Here is a 21,761-nt window from a genome sequence, read left to right as displayed (position 1 = left end):
TCTTATACTCCGGTGCATCTTATACTCCAAAAAATATGGTAAGTATTTGGCTTTTTCATGTACTACTGAATGCTTAAATAAGTAACATTAATTGAAGTTTTTTCATGTATGTGTGTGTATTTTGCCCTCATATGGTAAACCTTTGAGTTAATGAATGTTAAAACTTAATAGACACCCTTGTTAAACAAGTTTTACTTTAACAGGCAGTTCATGAAAATTACATTTATAATTGGTGTCAAAAAGGAAAAAAAAACCCCTAACAAAGGATATACTGTACTGTAGTATTTATCAAAATACATCGCAGTACAGTGGAACCTCGACATACGAGCAGCTCTACTTACGAGCTACTCGAGATAAGAGCTGGGAGGGGAGCGACATTTTTGTTCGCCTCCCAAGCTCACATTCGGGATACGAGCGCCAAGGAGCTGTCTCCTGAAGCCGAACACTAACTTCCGCTTTCGGCTTCAGGAGACAGCTCCTTGGCGCTCGTATCCCGCATGTTTTAAAAGGTTGCAGCCGGCCTGGGGGGATCGGGGGGGTGCTGGCAAGCCCCCCAGGCCGGCTGCAACCTTTTAAAACACGCGCGCCGCTTCGCAGCTCTCTGCTGAATCCGGAACGCTAACTTCCGCGTTCGGATTCAGCAGACAGCTGCGAAGCAGCGTGCGTGTTTTAAAACGTGGCAGCCGGCCTGGGGGGCTCGGGGGGAAGCCCCCGAGCCCCCCAGGCTGGCTGCAACCTTTTAAAACACGCGCGCCGCTTCGCAGCTCTCTGCTGAATCCGGAACGCTAACTTCCGCGTTCCGGATTCAGCAGAGAGCTGTGAAGCAGCGCGCGTGTTTTAAAACGTCACAGCCGGCCTGGGGGGCTCGGGGGCTTCCCCCCAAGCCCCCCAGGCCGGCTGCAACCTTTTAAAACACGCGCGCCGCTTCGCAGCTGTCTGCTGAATCCGAACGTGGAAGTTAGCGTTCCGGATTCAGCAGACAGCTGCGAAGCGGCGCGGGTGTTTTAAAAGGTTGCAGCCGGCCTGGGGGGCTCGGGGGCTTCCCCCCGAGCCCCCCAGGCCGGCTGCCACATTTTAAAACACGCGCGCTGCTTCGCAGCTGTCTCTGAACGCTAACTTCCGCGTTCGGCGGCAGCGATTTTTTTTGTTGTTGCACGGATTAATTGACTTTACATTGTTTCCTATGGGAAACAATGTTTCGTCATACGAGCGTTCCGACTTACGAGCCTCCTTCCGGAACCAATTAGTCTCGTAAGTCGGGGTTCTACTGTACAACAAAAACACTGCTTTTAGAATAGGTTGCCTAATGTTGCTGTGTTAATATTATTTTCAACATTTATTAATTTATCAAATAATTTATCAAAATGAATTATTTTATTTAATTAATTTAAATGTGCTAATGCTATTCTTATTTTATTTTTTTCAATAGCATTTATATATCACTTGAATGCAAAATGCTCAAAATGGCTTACCAATGAAGGGCTGCAAAATCTTTTACTACCTCATTATGGACATGGCTTCTTGTGTGGGTGTGGCTTGATGTTCATGTGACCGGGTAGGAGTGGCTTGCTGGCCATGTGACCAGATGGGAGTGGCTTGACAATCTTGTGACCAGGGGGTGGCCATGTGACTGGATGGGAGTGGCTTATCGACCAAAGTTTTCAAATAGGTGCTTGGACTATTTTTCAGTTGATTAAGTCACATTATTTGAATAGCCACAAAAAGGATAAATTATAGCATTATTTGTTGAGGAGCACAGTAACATTTTAAGTTTCGTACTGAACCCACAAAGTTCAGTATGATAACAGATTAGGCAAGTAGCTCAATTTTCTTTAATTGCTATAAAAGTTCAGTTCTAGATAATGATTAAAATGATTAAAGCGTTTATAGGTAAAAAAATCTAAACAATATTAAATGACCACTTTTCATGATTGAATCTAGGTGCTGAGAATGATAATAGAGGAAACAATTAATGAATAGGGTACTATTGCTATTAGTTGTCTTTTTGATGTTCAATAGTCAAAAGTGAATAACTTTAAGACCTCATGCAAAGGTTGGACAATAGGCAATAACCAGTGTTGGTTATTGAAAAATCATTAGCGTGAAAGAGAGGCAAAAGAAATTAAGAGCAGGCCCTAAGAGGAGGTACGGGGAAATCACAATTTGATAAACAAATTAATTGTTATTTAATTTTCCATATTCTGTTACATGAACTCTAATATAAAGAAGTTGATAGGTACAAAAAATATGTTTTCACATTTCTAAAAAACTGAACTATATTGATAAACTCAACATTAACAATTTAAACACACAGATACATATTTTATACATATATTCAAGCTGATGTTTCACTGTGTTGAGATTTAGGCATGCATTTAAAAAAGATTCTTCTGCTTTTACATGAAAAAGCCAGAACAAATAAAGCTCAACTGCAAGACAATGCAAAATGCACATTTCCAATTTATTTCATTCTTCATATTTTAAAAAGGAAAAAAAAACACAGAAAAAGCAAGCAATACAGACAAATTATACACAGAGACAATTGAAACATACTCCTTTTGCACTTAATATGCTATGTTAAAATAAGGGAAAAATAAATTACACACAAAGTTTGAATGCCAGTTACAGTAAAAAGATGTTAAGAGAGAATTTAGTTCAGCTCAAACAACACATCACCCAACATGCTAAAATATTTTATTTTTCATTAATGGTTAACTATAGAAATAAAGGAAGAAATTAAAAAATATGCAACAAAGACTGAAAATTGCTGATGTGTTAGCAATGCACAAAGACCTACCAACACAGAATTTTCCAACAAGATCTCCTGCACAAAAACAAATGATAATCCAGTCATGATAAAAGCTAGATATTAAAATCCAGTGATCCTTACTTCAACAATACAAAATAAATTTACTGCATCACTTTATTACAATAATGCAGTAATAAAATATTTGCTTTTTATTGCTTTATTATTTAATATTTTATTTAAAATTAAGAATGCTATTATAATAGTTGTTCAAAGCCAAATATTAAGTACTAATTTGAAGCCATACTGGAAACTAACTATATATAATTTTTATTTAATCACCCTATGATGAAAATTCATTGGTCTCAGAAGGGCCAATTTCACAGTAGCAGTGGCAGATTTAGAGCCAGGTGGAAATAATATACTGTAATTTATATCTGTAATGTTGGATAATACATTCAAAAATATTTAATATTGACTGTTATATCTTTTCATAATCAAAACCAGAGCTAAATAGCTTCATCATCATGACATTTAGTAGAAAAGTATGATGATTACCTTTCCAAAGGCTTATTTTAAAATCACAAATAGAATTTTTTTTCTCTTTAATATTATTTAACTTCAGAATTAGTTATAGCTCACGAAGCACGAATTTCAGAATATCAATATTTTAAATGGCATAGATGGCAAAAGTATTCACTATTGGCCTCCATGCTAGCATAGGCAATACAGGTAGTCCTCGACTTACGATCATTCATTTAGTGACCTTTCAAAGTTACAACAGCAATGAAAAATGTGATTTATGAGCATTTTTCACACAACTCTTGCAGCATCCCATAGTCACATGGTCAAAATTCATACACTTGGCAAATGACTCAAAGTTGCAATTTCTTCGGGTAATGTGATCCCTTTTTGCAACCTTTTGACAACCAAAGTCAATGGGAAAACCAGATTCACTTAACAATTGTGTTAGTAACTGCAATTACTAACTGCAGTGATTCATGTAACAACCGTTGAAGAAAGATCATAAAAGAGGGCAAAACTGCTTTACTCACAGAAAATTTCAATTTTTGGTCTCAAATGTGAACGTAAGTCAAGGGCTGCCTGCATTATTTTCAAATCTCTTTGAAAATCATCCACTCCTATTCCCTGATAGGATTATACAGATAGATCAACACTTGATAACATTTTCCTTCTGCTATCCATACAGGTCAGATTTTTATACAAAAAAAGAAATGTATGCCAGATATTAAAACACTCTTTTAAAGAAATGAGCGAGTAAATGTTTACCTCCCAGACTTAAATCTGTTCATAATTCATATTTCACCATACCTAACTGCTGCCATCTTCCCCCAAAACTTCACAGGGAGGCTATTGTATGAATTTGCTGGATTATAATTAGTCAACTTCATGGAATTAATTTTTGTCATAATCAGAAGTCTGAATGTAACAGCTATTAAGCTGGTTTGGTCTAATGGTTAAAGGCATCAGGCAAGAGACTTCAAGCCTTGCCTTAGCCATGAAGGCCAGCTGGGTGACTCTGCGCCAGTCACTATCTTTCAGCCAAACGAGGGTTATGGAGAAAACAGAAGGAGGAAATGTGCTGGATATGTTCACCTCCTGGAATTATTTCTAAAAAATAATGCGGGCAGGATAGAAAAAAATAAATAATAAATTAAAACATAAAAATATTCCAAATATATTTTCTTAAAGATATCTGAACTTCAGAGAAAAGGATAGAATTCTTGATCTTTGAGACCGATACAAAATGACCTTCCCCAATTGGTAAATTAATTTAAGAAGAGGAACTGAAAAAAAAATCATTCCACCAACTTTAAGAGGCATGTATTGTTTTTATCACTGTTGTAAGCTGCCCCAAGTCTACGGAGAGGGGTGGCATACAAATCTAATAAATAATAATAATAATAATAATAATAATAATAATAATAATAATAATAATGTGAAAATTAAAAAACTGCTTAGTGGAGAGAAACTGCTTAAAAGAGCTTGTAATAAAGCCCTGAAAAGTGTCTTTCACTTCTTCCCACTGCACTTATGTATGATTGTGATTATGTTTGTGTATGTGTGCAGTATGTTTATGTGTCTGTATATGAGAGAGAGAGAGAGTGAAAGAGAGAGATGGAAACAACATAGAATCTAAAAGTTCCTAGTCAGTTAGCAGATCAGTCAAGTAACTAGCTTCCAGCTTTTTAACAAGCAGAGAATAATAATTTTGCTTGGTGCATTTTCTTCCTTCTTTTTACCTATTGCTACCAACTAGCTGACCTATTATAAGTCTACCCTTGTCCTTAGGTAAACAGGAGATAGTCATTTTCATATGGAATATCATAAGGAATACAATTATATTCCTTCTCTCTCAAAATACTTTTCAGGCTCCCTCTACCTTCCAATGCACTGAACTAATTTAGTTTATTAAAATAGAAAACAAGACTCATATATGTTTTATATGCACACACACACCACCCTATAGACATCTGTAAAGTAGAGGGTCATTTTGTGATATTGTGCTAAAATCAATCAAAAGCGTTGGCTAATACAAAGTTTATATTCACATTTGGGAAAGCAATGGATTGTATTATTTCAAAATATCCTGCTGATTTTGGTACACAAGTTGCTTTTCTTTGAAACATAATTCGAACATTCTGATTCTAAAGTTGCAAATATCCCTGAAAAATGATTTGCAACATACCTATATAACTACATAGTTGTAAAGTTGTGCAATTATATACTTACACAAAGGCACTTGACCAAACTAGACAGGTTTACATGATGAGGAGCAAACATGTGAAGCTGCTGAAGGCAAGAGATAGCTTGAGCCTGGACGAGGCAGTCAGGATTATCCTGCATCACCGCACAGCCAAGGAGACAGGATGCCCTTAAGGCAGAGACTGCAGCACCGCTGCCTACACATAAGGCAAATAAGGGGGAAAATATGTTGCTCTTTTTATGACTTTCACTATTAGTCAAATAGCATTTCAAAACAAATAACCAAACTACAATAAGCACGTTGCTCAATTTATTAACATTTGTTTTTAAAATCAACTTAGGTCATGCTTTACTTAAAAATATACATTAGAAACATAGAAACATAGAAACATAGAAGTCTGACGGCAGAAAAAGACCTCATGGTCCATCTAGTCTGCCCTTATACTACTTTCTGTATTTTATCTTAGGATGGATATATGTTTATCCCAGGCATGTTTAAATTCAGTTACTGTGGATTTATCTACCACGTCTGCTGGAAGTTTGTTCCAAGGATCTACTACTCTTTCAGTAAAATAATATTTTCTCATGTTGCTTTTGATCTTTCCCCCAACTTTCCCCCATTTATTTCCACAGCACCTCTATTATATAGAAGGATATCAAAAGAGAGAATATGTGTAGTTAAGGATTGAACTGTGGGCTCCCTAGTGCTCCCTGAACTTGGCTGTTTGCTTGCAGACATTTCATTACCCAACTAGGTAACATCATCAGTGCTACTGAATAGCTCTTAAATAAACAAGATCACATTCATGATTATCAATTAGCAGTCAAAACATGTGATAATAACTCCTTAATTCCACAGCACATTGGCAGAATGAATCATAGTTTCAATTGGGAAACAGAGCATTCTAGGTCCAAAATGCTAGGGAATTCCTGGAAACCTGGCGCCCAGACAAATCACCCATCATTAGGCACATACACCACATTTACACAGCACTCAAAAGAGACAATAAAAAAGCTAAGAAAGAAACAAAAAGACCAGAACACATGCTCTCAAGTATTCAACACCCTGATAAGCAGGAGTTAACATCAGGCAAAGGAACAGTATCCTAATCAAGGAACTACCAATGAGAAAACCCATACTGTCACCAACATAGCTGGTCAAAAGCTATTGTATTCAAACAAGGAGTAAACACCCCATTGACTAAAGCTGATGATGTTACCTAGATGGATAATGAATGTCTTCAGGCAAACAACCAAGCTCAGAGAACAACAAGAACTCCACATATAAAAAAAATATTTTATGAGCAGTGAGGCAACTCTAGTGTTTCTTGTAGACAACTTAGTTATAATTACACAAAATAATCTAGTAACCTAGTCTTTATGTATAGTATATGTTTGCATGTATGCATGCTCAGAATATACCTTCGCTTTGAACACAAGGACAATTAGATCAGAGTCCTTTTCTGTCTAATCTGAGAAATATTATTTTTATTCTTCACTCTTATAACTATAATAATTTGTCAATAAGTATTGGCTACTAGAAATTTCTCTATGAGGAGGGGGGAAATAGCATTTCTTTATTTGAAGATCTCAGAGAAAAGTGTATCTAAATCACAACTCAAGTGGAAGACAAATAAGATTGTGCCTGACTTTGTAAAAATACAAACACTCTACAGCTTTTCTCAAGGTTTTCCATCTTTATTTTGGTAGCTAATTAACTCAATGATTATTATCTTGGTTCCTAAATGTATGCATACCTTGCAACTCAGGACCCAAAGTGGCTATAAGTGCATTTAAACAGCGACCAAGGCTTTGATGGACTTCAGTATAAGCAGGAGGCACAGTCAACAACAACATAAGAACAAGAGAGAGGGTAGGTTCCACATGCACATGATATAAAGGACCAGCAGAATCAATGATCAGTGACAGAGAATGCAGTGCCCACGTCTGTAAAATACCAAAAATGTAGTAGTGTCACACATAGGCACAGACACAATACATGGGTAATGGGCATGAAAACAAATATGAAATAATTTGCTAAGTATGATAAAAACCAAAGTTATGTGCAAAATAAAAGCATTTAAATGAAAGGGTGAGGAATACTATGCCAACAACACAGTACAATATGACATGTAAAATACAGATACAGAATAAAGCAATCTAGACCATGGTTGTCCAATCATTTGGGGGCTCAGTTCTGCATATATCATCTTCCTTCAGTGTCTACGTTGCTTAAGTTGGCAGCAGTATAGATGTGGGAGACAAGAGAATGGATATGTCTGTCACGGTAGCAATTGTATCGCTATAAACTAATGGAATTAGTTTAATTTTTAATTATCTAAGTTTCAAGTTTCTAGTACATGTAGTATTTCTTCTCTCCCTGTTGCGGAAGAGGTGACTAAGAAGAAGGAAAAACAAGGCAGGGTAGTTCACCAGTTGATTAATTATCACTCATGATTAATCTTTCTGCTATCAATTCTACTATCACTCATGATTAGATTTTATGTCACCAATAAATACCAAAACAACAAAAATATGTGAAAAGTCCAAATAATATTTTGCAATGCATGCTTAATAAGACAACATAAATAGAAACATAGAAACATAGAAGATTGATAGCAGAAAAAGACCTCATGGTTCATCTAGTCTGCCCTTATACTATTTCCTGTATTTTATCTTAGGATGGATATATGTTTATCCCAGGCATGTTTAAATTCAGTTAATTTTTATTCCATAGAACAGGAAATTAATGGAGCTTGTGTGTGTGAATGTTGTGTATATGTATGTATGTATGTAAGGTTTCTTTTCGCTTTGACATTTATCATCCTCATTACCGTCATCATCTGTAATACATACCTGTACTTCAGGTGAAGTGTTATCCTGAGATAAAGTGGAAAGTATTCCAACACATGCAGTAAGATGATGAATGGAGCTGATGCCTCCCATGTACTTATAAAGAGAGCCCAGAGCCAAAGAATGTCCTGTTCTTGATATCACATCTCTTGCAGATTTTAGTCTAAGAATTGTAAGGAAATTGATTAAAATAAAACTCTGAAGAACTTTATATTTACTAAATTGACATCTATAGACGTTTGGTGTAAGTGCTAATGAAGAAGAGAAGCACTGATTCTCAGCTGACAGAGAATCCTTAGAAACATAGAAACATAGAAGACTGACAGCAGAAAAAGACCTCATGGCCCATCTAGTCTGCCCTTATACTATTTCCTGTATTTTATCTTACAATGGATATATGTTTATCCCAGGCATGTTTAAATTCAGTTACTGTGGATTTACCAACCATGTCTGCTGGAAGTTTGTTCCAAGGATCTACTACTCTTTCAGTAAAATAATATTTTCTCATGTTGCCTTTGATCATTCCCCCAACTAACTTCAGATTGTGTCCCCTTGTTCTTGTGTTCACTTTCCTATTAAAAACACTTCCCTCCTGAACCTTATTTAACCCTTTAACATATTTAAATGTTTCGATCATGTCCCCCCCTTTTCCTTCTGTCCTCCAGACTATACAGATTGAGCTCATTAAGTCTTTCCTGATACGTTTTATGCTTAAGACTTTCCACCATTCTTGTAGCCCGTCTTTGGACCCGTTCAATTTTGTCAATATCTTTTTGTAGGTGAGGTCTCCAGAACTCAACACAGTACTCCAAATGTGGTCTAACCAGCGCTCTATATAAGGGGATCACAATCTCCCTCTTCCTGCTTGTTATACCTCTAGCCAAGCATCCTACTTACTTTTCCTACCGCCCGACCACACAATAGAGGAATAGAAGAGGAAAGCAACAGGATAGAACAAAGTATGTGAAAAAATAGTGCTGGCTGGGGAATTCTGGGAGCTGAAATCTACACATCTCAAAGTGGCCAAGGTGTTTGCTTCTGTGCCTCTACTCTTAAATACTGTACTTTCCATTTTATAGATTAAAAAAATGTGTTCGGAATTGAAATCTGGTCAACTTCATAGCAGGCATGCAAGGGAGTAAATATATGCCTATTTTTGAAACAATGCAACAATACCATATTATCAGAAATAGCTTACTTGTCGAAGCTAATTTGTGCCAATCCAGCAGTGAAGGTATTATCAGCTACCACCTGTGCGAGTCTGGCTAGGGCTTCAGCAGCAGAACATCTTAGAAGTGGACTGCTACTTTCCAAGGCACTTAGGATCAAGTTCAAGGTGCAGCTTTGGATTTCTTCATAACCTAAATTTCCCTTATGGCTAGCCAAGTGCTAGATATAAAGAAGAGTTTATAAATAACACCCCATTGCTGAGCAGTAAATATTTTCCTTCTTTCAACAGACATGTAAATAGGAAAAGAAAGGAAAATCAATATACTTGTTATATGTGTATCCTGCCCAAGAACAAATCTTCTTAGAGCAGCTCACAACATAAAGTTTAAAAGCATAAGCATTACAAAAAGCCATAATAACCTTTTAAGAAGTCAGTATAAGTTACATAATAGATTCAAAGTAAAAACTGTCTGGGGAAGATTTTTAAAAGAACACCTAAAACTACTACTGTTTTCTAGAGAACTCTAGAGGGATAATATAAACTCTACTTATTATTGTTCTGCTCTATACTAAATCAGATCCCTAATAATTAAAAATAGGTGCACAAATATTTTAAGGTTAAAGGAAAATTCATTCTTCAGTTATCTTTGGGAAGATAAATTTATAGGCAGGTTTATAATTTCCCCCTGATTCTAGCTGCCAAATTATGTTGATTCTAGATGCCAAATTATGTTCTCAATCTAAAATGTATATAGATACATTAATGTTGCCTTCTTTAGGTTTTCAAAGCACAGAACAAAGTGATATCACAGATTTTTCTGTAAAAAATTAACAAATACATCACAATTACTGTATTTATTGAAATGTACAGATCTGTCTGTCTGTCTGTCTGTCTGTCTGTCTGTCTGTCTGTCTGTCTGTCTGTCTATCTATCTATCTATCTATCTATCTATCTATCTATCTATCTATCTATCTATCTATCTATTTATTTTATAGGCTACCCTACTCCTTGCAGACTCAGGGCAGCTTACAACAATTAAAAAAAATACAAAATTTAAAAATATCCCAATACATAATAGCAACACTAAAGTTTTATCCCAATAATAATAACAACACACAATCAACACTCATACAAACTAGTGGCCAAGGCAGAGGACCATCACTTAACAACCCCAGCCCTGTTGACATATGTGTGTTTTAAGCGCTTTTCGAAAGGCGAGGAGAGTTGGTTCCAGAGGAACAGGGCCACAACAGAGAAGGCTCTCCCCCGTGGTCCTGCCAGCTGGCATTGCTTGGCCGATGGGACCTGGAGGAGGCCGACACTTTGTGACCTCTGTGTGACCTAAATAGTCGCTGGGATATGTGGGGCAGAAGACGGTCCCGTTATTATTATTATTATTTATTAGATTTGTATGCTGCCCCTCTCCGCAGACTCGGGGAAATGGAATAATTATAGTTATAGTTAAAAGATTTTCAGAGGTTTGTGAAAAGGAATAGTACTTTATTACTATAAAGCCATACATTATGAAGACTTTGTTTAACATCAAAGCAAGGCAAGTTCAGGTTATTTAATATATAGTAGTCTGTTGAAATAACACTTAGAACTTCTCTCAGATGACCTTAAAATTATAATCAAGTTTATAGGGAAGAAGAAAATGCATTAACTCCTGATATGATGTGTTTTTTGCATATTATATTAAACCAAGGCTACATTCATCTATAATGCTAAGCCATACAGGGTGGTTCACCTTTCATTTGAAAAGCAAATGACATTCAACCGACTCAACTTTAGAAGCACAACAAAGATATAATAGCAGTAGAATTGATCCATTTGTCTTTTAAATTACATTTTTTCCAGTAATAGATAAAACAGACAACAAGATTCAGTAGTAGTTCATAATAAACAGAAGGGTGACTCTTACCTTTAGGGCACTGCAAATTGCTGATATAATATTTTGCTGTATTATCTGCTGCCGTGATCCTTTGGTTTGTTTTATGGATGCCAATAATTGTTCTAGCACTTGCAGCCTTAAACACATACAAAGCAAGAGGAAATGGAATAATGAGACCTTCTGCCATTTCATATACTGTACAGCGGCTTCCCTTCGACGACCAACAGTGCCAGGAACGTCACATAATGAAGGAAGCTGCTGGAGCGGCGGCAACTGCTAAGATGGCTCCGGCGGCTTCCCTTTGTTACGTGACGTTCCCGGCGCTGTTGCTCCTCAAAGGGAAGCTGCCGCCGTTGCCGCCGCCGGGAAGGAGAAAGTTTTTGCAGCTGCTTACAGATAATAAGAGGAAGCGATGAGGAAAGGAGCCCCCCGAAGCTGCCGGGATTGCAGCTGCCCCCACCCTTCCTGCAGCTTGGAGCTCTTATAGAGCTCCTCAGCCCCCTGAAGCTGCTGGGATTGCAGCAGCCCCCGGCGGTAACATTTCGGATAATGAACAAAACTTTTGGTGGCTGTTCGGTATCCGAATTTTTGTTCAGATACTGAAGCAAATTTTTGGCAAAAATTTTGTTCGCTATCTGAAATGTACGAGAACCAAAGCGTTCGAGTACCGAGGTACCACTGTATATGTTTTTGAAAAATAATGCATTTCCCACGAGTAACTAATCTGAAATTAAAATCTCATCTGTACTCTCCTTACCTTTGGGTCTCCGTTGCTTGTGAAAATATCACTCCAAAGAGACGGGTTGCTGCACTGGCAATGGATGAAGTTGGAGACAAAGGCTTAGGCACTGAATCTCCAGGTGCAGCTTTTTCATAGATTGCAAATGGGTCAAACTCCAAGCTTCCCCCGGCTGCGTTGTTAACTAAAAATAACTGGAAAGACAGAAGAAATGCAACTGTCATTTCAGGGCATGGTTTTTCTCCTTTATGTGCATAAATAGCCACTAAATATGATACCTGCTCTTCAATAAATCTGTGTTCTGGCTCCTGCAGGAAGGGATCAAATAAGGCAAGTTCGCAGTGGTAGGAAAAGGGTGGAAGATACGAAGCAGAGGCAGCTGCCTGATTATCAAGTTGAGTCAATTCTTGCACTAGTTCTTTAAGAACAGCAGAGAAACTTCCTGTAATTTTAGAAGTAAAAGAAAACGTTTTTTTAATCATAGTTGATACCTAAATACACTATTGCCACAATATTTTAAGGACAAGAAATATGATTTATGATAAATGTAGATTTGTAGGACATAAATCTGAATAGGTTTAATGATCTCACATGAAATATTCTATGCCAAAAACCCCAAAATCTTTCTGCAGAAAGGGATACATCTACAGTCTCTACATGACAGGTAAAATTACTGAAAACAAAAAGCAGAGAAAGAACCATAGAGCAAAAAGTTCATAAGATCATTTAGATTCTGAATCATAATGCACACAATGGAATGTCTGCTATCATGCCTGAATTTATAAAGACTACCAGGCCAGCATTTTTATTCATTCTTGAATACAATACACTGCTTTTTAAAAGCTTAACCTTGATTCAAATTATGCTTTCTCTGTCTCTTTTTTTAACTAGTATTATGTATAGAATTCATCTGGTGAGGGTTTTTCAAATATCGTCCTGTTTTTCTTACGTACAAATTAATTCTATTCTGCGATATAATGCTTTACTTCTCTTTTTGTTATTAAAAGAAGACAATAAATATTTTGGGAAGAAGTATACATACCTTCATAACTCTTAGGAGGCAATAAGGCAAGCAGTTCATAAAGTCTTTTCCTATATGTCACTGATGATAGTTTTAAAGCATTGCCATAAATTTTATTAAGTGAAGGAAGCCTTTAAAGGTAAAAAACAATTTCTACTGTTACAACAAAAGCTATTCAATTAATTTAGAGTTATGCATATAAAATGGGCAGCCTATGTAATAAATACACGAATAAATCTGCTATTGATTTCATACATACGGACAGCTATCTGAACTGAAAAGGAAAAAGCTAATTCAAAGCAAAGAAGACAATTCCCTTAAATAAATTATAGCCTTTTCTTTGCTTGTTCAGCCATAGCTAGCACCTGATCAAAGAAAACACATGATTTAAGGTGGTGCCAACAGATACAATGTACACACCATATGTTGGAGATCGCTGGGACTCATGCAGCAGAAGGCAGTCCCATAAGTAATCTAATCTGATGCCATGTAGAGCTTTATAGGTCATATCCAACACTTTGAATTGTGTCCGGAAACCAATTGCCAACCAATGCAGTCCGCGGAGTGCTGGAGAAACATGGGCATACTGGGAAGCCCCATGACCGCTCGCGAATGTCACAAATAGCAATCAAGTGATTGTGGGACACTGTGATCATCATAAATATGTGCCAAAATCATAATGCCATAACCATGAGGATGCAAATTTGAGGACTGGCTGTAAAATTCCTTTTTCAGCACTAAGTACAGCTTTTTACGACCTTCTGACAAGCAATGTCAATGGGGAAGCAAGATTCACTTAATAACCAGGTTGCTAACTTATCAACTTCAGTGATTTACTTAACAACTATGCAAGAAAGGTTGTAAAATGGGACAAAACTCACTTAACAAATGTCTCAATTAACAACAGAAATTTTGGGCTCAATTGTGGTCGTAAGTCAAGAACTAACTATATACATTAACAACCAAATTATATAAATTATACTATATTGTATTCATTCTTCTCTTCATCACATACAAATCCAATAAATAAATAAATATTAATCTTACAATCTTGGTAATATCATGTGATATCATATTACAATCTTAATATCAATTTATAGTTTCCTTTAGCTAATTAAATCTTAAATCTTAGTTATTGTATTATGTAGACTATACTATCACAATGGGATGGCTGTAATCTTCTCACTGAATGCTACTTTATGTTGATTGAAGATGAAAATAAAACTATTATTACTTACTGTGTCAGTAAATCAACAGCACATGGGACAGGAGGAAGCAATCTTTGAATCACTTCGTCTGTAAGGAGTCCTCCACAATAGAGAATAAAGCTTTTGATAGCTGAGAATAAAGCATATTGATTGCATATCAGTCTATATACACAAATCATAATACAATCGTATTATAGAAAGTATAAAAAAATAATAAGAAAAGAATATTGTAATAAATTAGACTTATTTTATTTATCTGGAACACAGTCTTGAGTGATGGATGGTATATAAATACATGCAATTATTAAACAACAAATAATATTGTTGTACTATGGAATCTTCTACATACTTAAATATGAAGTCAGATGTTCACTACTTTTTAGCCAGAAGTAATGAAAGAGATCGATTATCTCCAATGCTCGAATAATGAATAAACAGTCTGATGGTCTAGTGAATATATCAGAACATTAAGTTAAAAAGTAATCTGCAAGGTTAGTATTTATTAGTGGTTAGTACCTCTCTTATTCACCAAATGTCCGCATGTAATATAGCAATAAATAACATTTTACACTTGCAACCAAATAAGCTACAATTACCAAATAATCTAGATATTTGTGTGTAAAAAGTATTATGTAAAGCCCTGGAATTTGAAATCAATGGAGAAAAAAGAAGACCATTCTTTACTTTTATTGCTATTGAAAGTTCAAAAAAAAATTAAAAGTATAAAGAGCCACATTTTTCACCCACCACAGAGAGCACCTGCTCGGCTTTCCAGTGTCACTTGCCATGTGAATGAATCACCACGTTTCTTCTCTGTTTCTAAGTCTTTAGGACATACCGGAAATGCACATTTCCATAATAACAGCACTCTAGGAAGATGATGCTGGACCACAGCAGGACCTATTATTTTTAAGATTGGAAATGGTTTTTTTTTGTAGGTGGTACGGACTGAAACATTTTATTTAATGAAAGTATTTTATTCCCCTTTCATCCTGAAGCTCCTGTGTGCCCTTGCAAAATACTCTGAAAAGTGAAGGGAGTTTTTGAAGCAAACTTTGACGGGTATGAGAAATAGAAGTGGAAAGATTCAGATGTGCGAAAATATTTTAACTACTCAACATTGATTTCACCCACTCTGAAACATCCCAGTCAGACAGTCTGGGACCAGAATTTTCATTACTAATCAATGCGGTCATAAAGCAGAACAATGTGTGACTGCATTCCTAAGTGATAGCAATCTTGGCAGTCCTGATTGGCCCCGTAACCTCAGGACCTTGTGAATTGTTAAGGAAGAACCCAGGCAAAAATCTGGGGGTTTGTAAGGGTGCAAAAGGCAGGTGCTAAGGTGCTAAGGCAGATGCACAGATGCTGTAGGGGGGTAGGGACAATATGGGCAGTAGTTGCTATGACAAATAATGGTGGGAATGACCTGACTTTTTGTTGAATTCCCCACCTGCCATTGACTGTTCAAGCCAGTAAGTAAGATGTGATTATGCTCACGTATTCACAAGCCTCACATTGAGTGCCTGGATTTCAATCATGTGACAATGGGGATACTGTGACAGCTGGAACTCCAAGGAGCAGTTGTAAATTCCCCCTGTACAGCACTCTTATAGCTTTGAACAGTTTCTGAATGACTGGTTATAAAGCCAATATAAGAAGAAAATAAAGATAATTGGTTATTCTTCCATTGCCCTTTCACTGGAGTTCAGGAAAACTACCGTACATGCCAGTCGGGACTAACATTCTCCTCTGCATTGTTCTCCTGTTCTTTCCATAAGCTATATATAGTGGACACTATGGAAAACAATACTTTACAGTCCCATGTTATGTGAATATTTTGCAAGGACTGGAGAGAAAACAAAAATTACCTTTAATCCACATATTCATATTCCTTTTTAGAACTGATAGCTTCACCCTTGAAAGTGTGATGGTTTGCTTATGATTCATATATAACATAAATGTTATTGATATAGTTTATGTATTTGTTATACTGGAAAAGTTAATCCCTATGGCCTATGACAAGGGAGTAATCATTTAAGTTAACTATATTTCTACAGCTATGAAACAATTATATATATTCAATATATATATTGAAGCAGTGACATCAGACAAGAAGTACAGAAGTGGTCAACTTTTATGATAAAGGAATAAAGATATATAGGTGAATAATCTTACCTAATGTCATTAAAGCAGCTATCAAAAGCCAACCTGATTGCATTCTTTGTACTGAAATCCGACTGTTCTGAGAAGCTGAACGCAAAAGATCCTCAGCTACCATCATGACAACCTATATGAAAATAAGAATCTTCACTATTTTAAGAGCTGAAGTAAAAAATTAAATTCTTATGAAGGAATCCATTTACACCACTACGTCGTGGCCCACAAATTAACTTTCTCATATAAATATAATACAGTGATACCTCATCTTACGAACCCCTCTTCATATGAACTTTTCATGATACCAACCCAGTGTTTAAGATTTTTTTGCCTCTTATTCCAAACTATTTTCCCCTTACAAACCCGAGCAGCCACCGGGATTTCCCTGAGGCTCCTCGATTCCCTTCATTTTTGCCAGCGCTGCTTTGAATCCCAGCGACAAACTCCCTCCTTCCAAACTGCATGGGGAAAAGACTCATGGAGCTCAAGAGAGGAGAAAGGTGTGGGCAAAATGAGCAGAACGGGGTGGGCAAAAACAGGAGGGACTCATGGAGCTCAAGAGAGGAGAAAGGTGTGGGGAAAATGAGCAGGACGGTGTGGGCAAAAACGGGAGGGAAAGACTCATGGAGCTCAAGAGAGGAGAAAGGTGTGGGCAAAATGAGCAGAACGGGGTGGGCAAAAACAGGAGGGACTCATGGAGCTCAAGAGAGGAGAAAGGTGTGGGGAAAATGAGCAGGACGGTGTGGGCAAAAACGGGAGGGAAAGACTCATGGAGCTCAAGAGAGGAGAAAGGTGTGGGGAAAATGAGCAGGACGGGGTGGGCAAAAACGGGAGGGACTCATGGAGCTCAAGAGAGGAGAAAGGTGTGGGGAAAATGAGCAGAACGGGGTGGGCAAAAACAGGAGGGACTCATGGAGCTCAAGAGAGGAGAAAGGTGTGGGGAAAATGAGCAGGACGGGGTGGGCAAAAACGGGAGGGAAAGACTCATGGAGCTCAAGAGAGGAGAAAGGTGTGGGGAAAATGAGCAGGACGGGGTGGGCAAAAACGGGAGGGAAAGACTCATGGAGCTCAAGAGAGGAGAAAGGTGTGGGGAAAATGAGCAGGACGGTGTGGGCAAAAATGGGAGGGACTCATGGAGCTCAAGAGCGGAGAAAGGTGTGGGGAAAATGAGCATGACGGGGTGGGCAAAAACGGGAGGGAAAGACTCATGGAGCTCAAGAGAGGAGAAAGGTGTGGGGAAAATGAGCAGAACGGGGTGAACAAAAATGGGAGGGACTCATGGAGCTCAAGAGCGGAGAAAGGTGTGGGTAAAATGAGCAGGATGGGGTGGGCAAAAACGGGAGGGAAAGACTCATGGAGCTCAAGAGAGGAGAAAGGTGTGGGGAAAATGAGCAGGATGGGGTGGGCAAAAACGGGAGGGAAAGACTCATGGAGCTCAAGAGAGGAGAAAGGTGTGGGGAAAATGAGCAGAATGGGGTGGACAAAAACGGGAGGGACTCATGGAGCTTAAGAGAGGAGAAAGGTGTGGGTAAAATGAGCAGGACGGGGTGGGAAAAAACGGGAGGGAAAGACTCATGGAGCTCAAGAGAGGAGAAAGGTGTGGGGAAAATGAGCAGAATGGGGTGGACAAAAATGGGAGGGACTCATGGAGCTCAAGAGAGGAGAAAGGTGTGGGGAAAATGAGCAGGACGGGGTGGGCAAAAACGGGAGGGACCCATGCAGTTCAAGAGAGGAGAAAGGTGTGGGGAAAATGAGCAGAACGGGGTGGACAAAAACGGGAGGGACTCATGGAGCTCAAGAGAGGAGAAAGGTGTGGGGAAAATGAGCAGGACGGGGTGGGAAAAAACGGGAGGGAAAGACTCATGGAGCTTAAGAGAGGAGAAAGGTGTGGGGAAAATGAGCAGAACGGGGTGGGCAAAAACAGGGGGGAAAGACCCATGGAGCTCAAGAGAGGATCTTTTTGCCTTGCTTTGTTGGGACTGCCACCTCTTGCCACCTCTCGCTGTCCCTCCCCCCACTTCGCTTGCCTCAGCTTAGTCTCCCCCCCCGCTTTTAAAAAAAAAAGCCTTAATGTTTTGGATTTTCCTAATGGGCTTACACCAGTGATGGCGAACCTATGACACGCGTGTCAGCACTGACACGCGTAGTCATTTTTAGTGACACGCGGCCGCCGGAGAAACTTTTGGAGAGAATGCGCCAAACGCACGCGACGAGAGCAAAAAAACCCAAAAAACTCCTCACTCTCACCACCCCCTCCTGTTTCACCTTCGTTGCTGCTTGGAGAAGCCCACGCCTCCTTCGCCTCCCCCCCACCCAGCCCGGGAAGGAAAAAGCCGGCAGAGCGCAAGCGCAGGTTCTTAAAGGATCCGCGTTGTTGATTTCCAAGCACCAAAAAAAAAAAGGGACGCAGACGTGCGAAGAGCAAGAATAGGAGCCCGGCCCGGCTGGAGCTTCCCTGGTGGTGATGGCAAGTGAGCTTTTGGGGCCCGGTGGGAGGGCGCCGGCCATTGTGTGCCCGCACAGCCATTAGGAACCCCCTCCCCTGGCAGAAATTTTTGAAGTGGCGCAAAGCCACGCAGTCCTGAATCACTCCCTTCTCCGGCCAGCAAAGTCGGCTGCCCAGGAAAGTGCCGTATTTGAAAAGGGCGCATTTAAAAATCGCGCCACTTTCCCAGGCAGCCGGCTTGCTGGCCGGAGAAGCGAGTGATCCGGGACTGCCTGGCTTTGCGCCGTGATCACAACAACGGTGCCATGGTGGCCTTCAAGCGCCGCCCTTCGTGGCGCCCAACCACCCGTTCCTGAGGTAGATGTCTGGCGTGCTACCAGGAGGTGGAGGCGGCGCGTGGCCAGGCGCTGAGCTCCATGGACACCTGAGAGGGCGAAGGGGTGAATGTGGCTGCTGCCTCTTAGGCGGAGGCGAAGGTGATGGCGGAGTCTGCGCTGGGGCCATGCAGGGACGCTGATCCAGGGGGCCATGGACCGGCAAGCCATGGACACCTGGGAGGGCGAAGGGGTGAATGTGGCTGCTGCCTCTTAGGCGGAGGCGAAGGTGATGGCGGAGTCTGCGCTGGGGCCATGCAGGGACGCTGATCCAGGGGGCCACGGACCGGCAAGCCACCCTCCACTCTCTCTCCGCTCTCCCTCTCTCTTTCTCTCTCTGTTGCCGGCGTGGTGCACGAGAAAGAGAGAGAGAAAAAGGAGGAGAGAGAATAAGAGAGAAAGAGAGAGAAGGAAAGCAAGAGAGAGAGAGAGAGAGAGAAAGCAAGGGAGAGAGAGAGAGAGAAAGAGAGTGTGTGCGTGAGAGAGGAAGAGAGAGAAAGAAAGAGAAAGAAAGCAAGAGAGAGAAAAAAAGAGAAAGAGAGAAGGAAAGTAAGAGAGAGAAAGCAAGAGAGAGAGAGAAAGCAAGAAAGAGAGGAACAGAGAGAGAGAGAAAGAGAAAGAAAGAAAGAGAGAGAAAAAGAGAGAAGGAAAGTAAGAGAGAGAAAGCGAGAGAAAGCAAGAGAGAGAGAGAGAAAGCAAGGGAGAGAAAGAAAGCAAGAAATAGAGAAAGGGAGTAAGAGAGAGAGAGAGAAAGAGAAAGAAAGCAAGAGAGAAAGAGAGAAGGAAAGCAAGAGAGAGAGAAAGAGAGAGAAAGAAAGAGAGAGAAAGAAAGCAAGGAAGAAAGAAAGAAAGAGAGAAAGAAAGCAAGAGAGAGAGAGAAAGAAAGCAAAAGAGAAAGAGAAGGAAAGCAAGAGAGAGAGAGTGAGAAAGAGAGAATAAAAGAGAGATAGCAAGAGAGACAGAGAAAGAGAAAGAGAGAGAGAAAGCAAGAAAGAAAGAGGAAAGGAGGGAGAAAGAGTAAAAAAGAGAGGAAGGAAGAAAGAAAGAGGGATGGAGAGAGAAGGGGAAAGAAAGAGGGAGAGAGAGAGAAATAGGGCGAAAGGGAGGAAAAGAGCGGGGTTTTGTCCAAACTTTTTTTAGCCCCCCCCCCCCCCCCGCTCACCGTTCCCCAGGATTTTGTAAATGTGAATAATGTGCCGCAGCTCAAAAAAGGTTGGGAAACACTGCTGTAGGCCATTTGGGATTTCTGAATAAAATATAGCCTGTAAATAAAAGAAATATTTTTTCTTTAACAAGAAAAAAGATAAATAAGAGGGAATCTTGTATTCCTTTTCTTTCCTGTTAAAAGCTGGGTCTCTACACATTTGAGTGGATGCCTTCAACCTCAATTGAAGATTTAGCCAATGAAATTCAACAACAAAAAAGTCACTAAATCAGTGATGGTGAACCTGTGGCAGTCCAGCTGTTGCTGGACTGCCACAGGTTCGCCATCACTGGAAGAATTCCCCCTCCCCCTCACTTATCTTAGTTCATGGCACCACACACAAGTTAAATAATAGCAAGACCAACAAAAGAAACCAACTGACAGATTAACAAAGAAGTCACTAAGCAGATAAGTTAAATAATTATACATATTTGTTATTTAAACTATAAATATCACAAAATTATGTTTTTTTCTCAAGGTGACACACCACCCGAGTTATGCTTGGTTTTTTGGCGAATTTTGACACACCAAGCTCAAAAGGTTGCCCATCACTGGCTTACACGCATTATTGGCTTTTCCATTGATTCCTATGGGTAACATTGTTTCATCTTACGAACTTTTCACCTTATGAACCTCATCCCGGAACCAATTAAGTTCGTAAGACAAGGTATCACTGTATATGGAATAAATTCTAGAATAGTTCTTCCTTTTGAGCATGAAACTAAAGATGATAATATGCTGCATGGCATAGCTTTTGATGAACTAGTCTCAGGCTCAAGAGTGTTTAAATCTGCCCAAGGGGCTGGCCTGGAAATAGCAAAAGACCTGGTGTCTCTGGCATTCAAAATGGGGCACCGCTGGAGGTGGGGAGGGGGGCGGCTCTGTGCAGTCTCTCCATGCCCCATTTTTGGATTGGACTGCCTCCTAGAGCACTCTGCCAGCCAAAATGGGTGCAGGGGAGCAGAGAGAGGGGCGGCATACAAATCCAATTAAATAAATAAATAAATTTCATTCTGACAATCACCTCTTGCAAATGTTTTGCACATGTCCAATAGGCAGATAGATTAACTAAATAGCAATAAGAATTTCATTATTCAAGTATTTATGACTGGTTCGTGCATGCTGTGAAACACAATATGTAAAATTGAACCAATTGAGCTACAGTCTGTGAAATGTTACACTTTTCTGAATACAAAATCTTTCTAATGGACAGGTTTTCCT

General features: G+C 39.3%; 1 protein-coding gene across 4 annotated transcripts in view; it reads right to left on the bottom strand.

Annotated features, from left to right (window-relative positions):
• Positions 1-21,761, bottom strand: part of HEATR5A (HEAT repeat containing 5A) — a 96,044-nt gene that overhangs the window by 48,370 nt on the left and 25,913 nt on the right. For all 4 annotated transcript variants that reach the window (XM_070755888.1, XM_070755879.1, XM_070755907.1 and 1 more), the window contains exons 11-21: positions 16,535-16,646; positions 15,104-15,256; positions 14,387-14,486; positions 13,170-13,279; positions 12,406-12,569; positions 12,146-12,321; positions 11,419-11,524; positions 9,525-9,715; positions 8,330-8,489; positions 7,231-7,420; positions 5,501-5,670 (exon numbers count right to left, since the gene is read on the bottom strand). In XM_070755888.1, the coding sequence (XP_070611989.1) occupies positions 5,501-5,670; positions 7,231-7,420; positions 8,330-8,489; positions 9,525-9,715; positions 11,419-11,524; positions 12,146-12,321; positions 12,406-12,569; positions 13,170-13,279; positions 14,387-14,486; positions 15,104-15,256; positions 16,535-16,646 (1,632 nt within the window). The remainder of the gene's footprint in view (positions 1-5,500; positions 5,671-7,230; positions 7,421-8,329; positions 8,490-9,524; positions 9,716-11,418; positions 11,525-12,145; positions 12,322-12,405; positions 12,570-13,169; positions 13,280-14,386; positions 14,487-15,103; positions 15,257-16,534; positions 16,647-21,761) is intronic.

This window comes from Erythrolamprus reginae, chromosome 1 (genome assembly GCF_031021105.1).
Source record: "Erythrolamprus reginae isolate rEryReg1 chromosome 1, rEryReg1.hap1, whole genome shotgun sequence".
Lineage (NCBI taxonomy): Eukaryota > Metazoa > Chordata > Lepidosauria > Squamata > Dipsadidae > Erythrolamprus > Erythrolamprus reginae.
The sequence above is the reverse complement of the archived record's forward strand: the minus strand, read 5'-3'. Positions and strand labels throughout refer to the sequence as shown.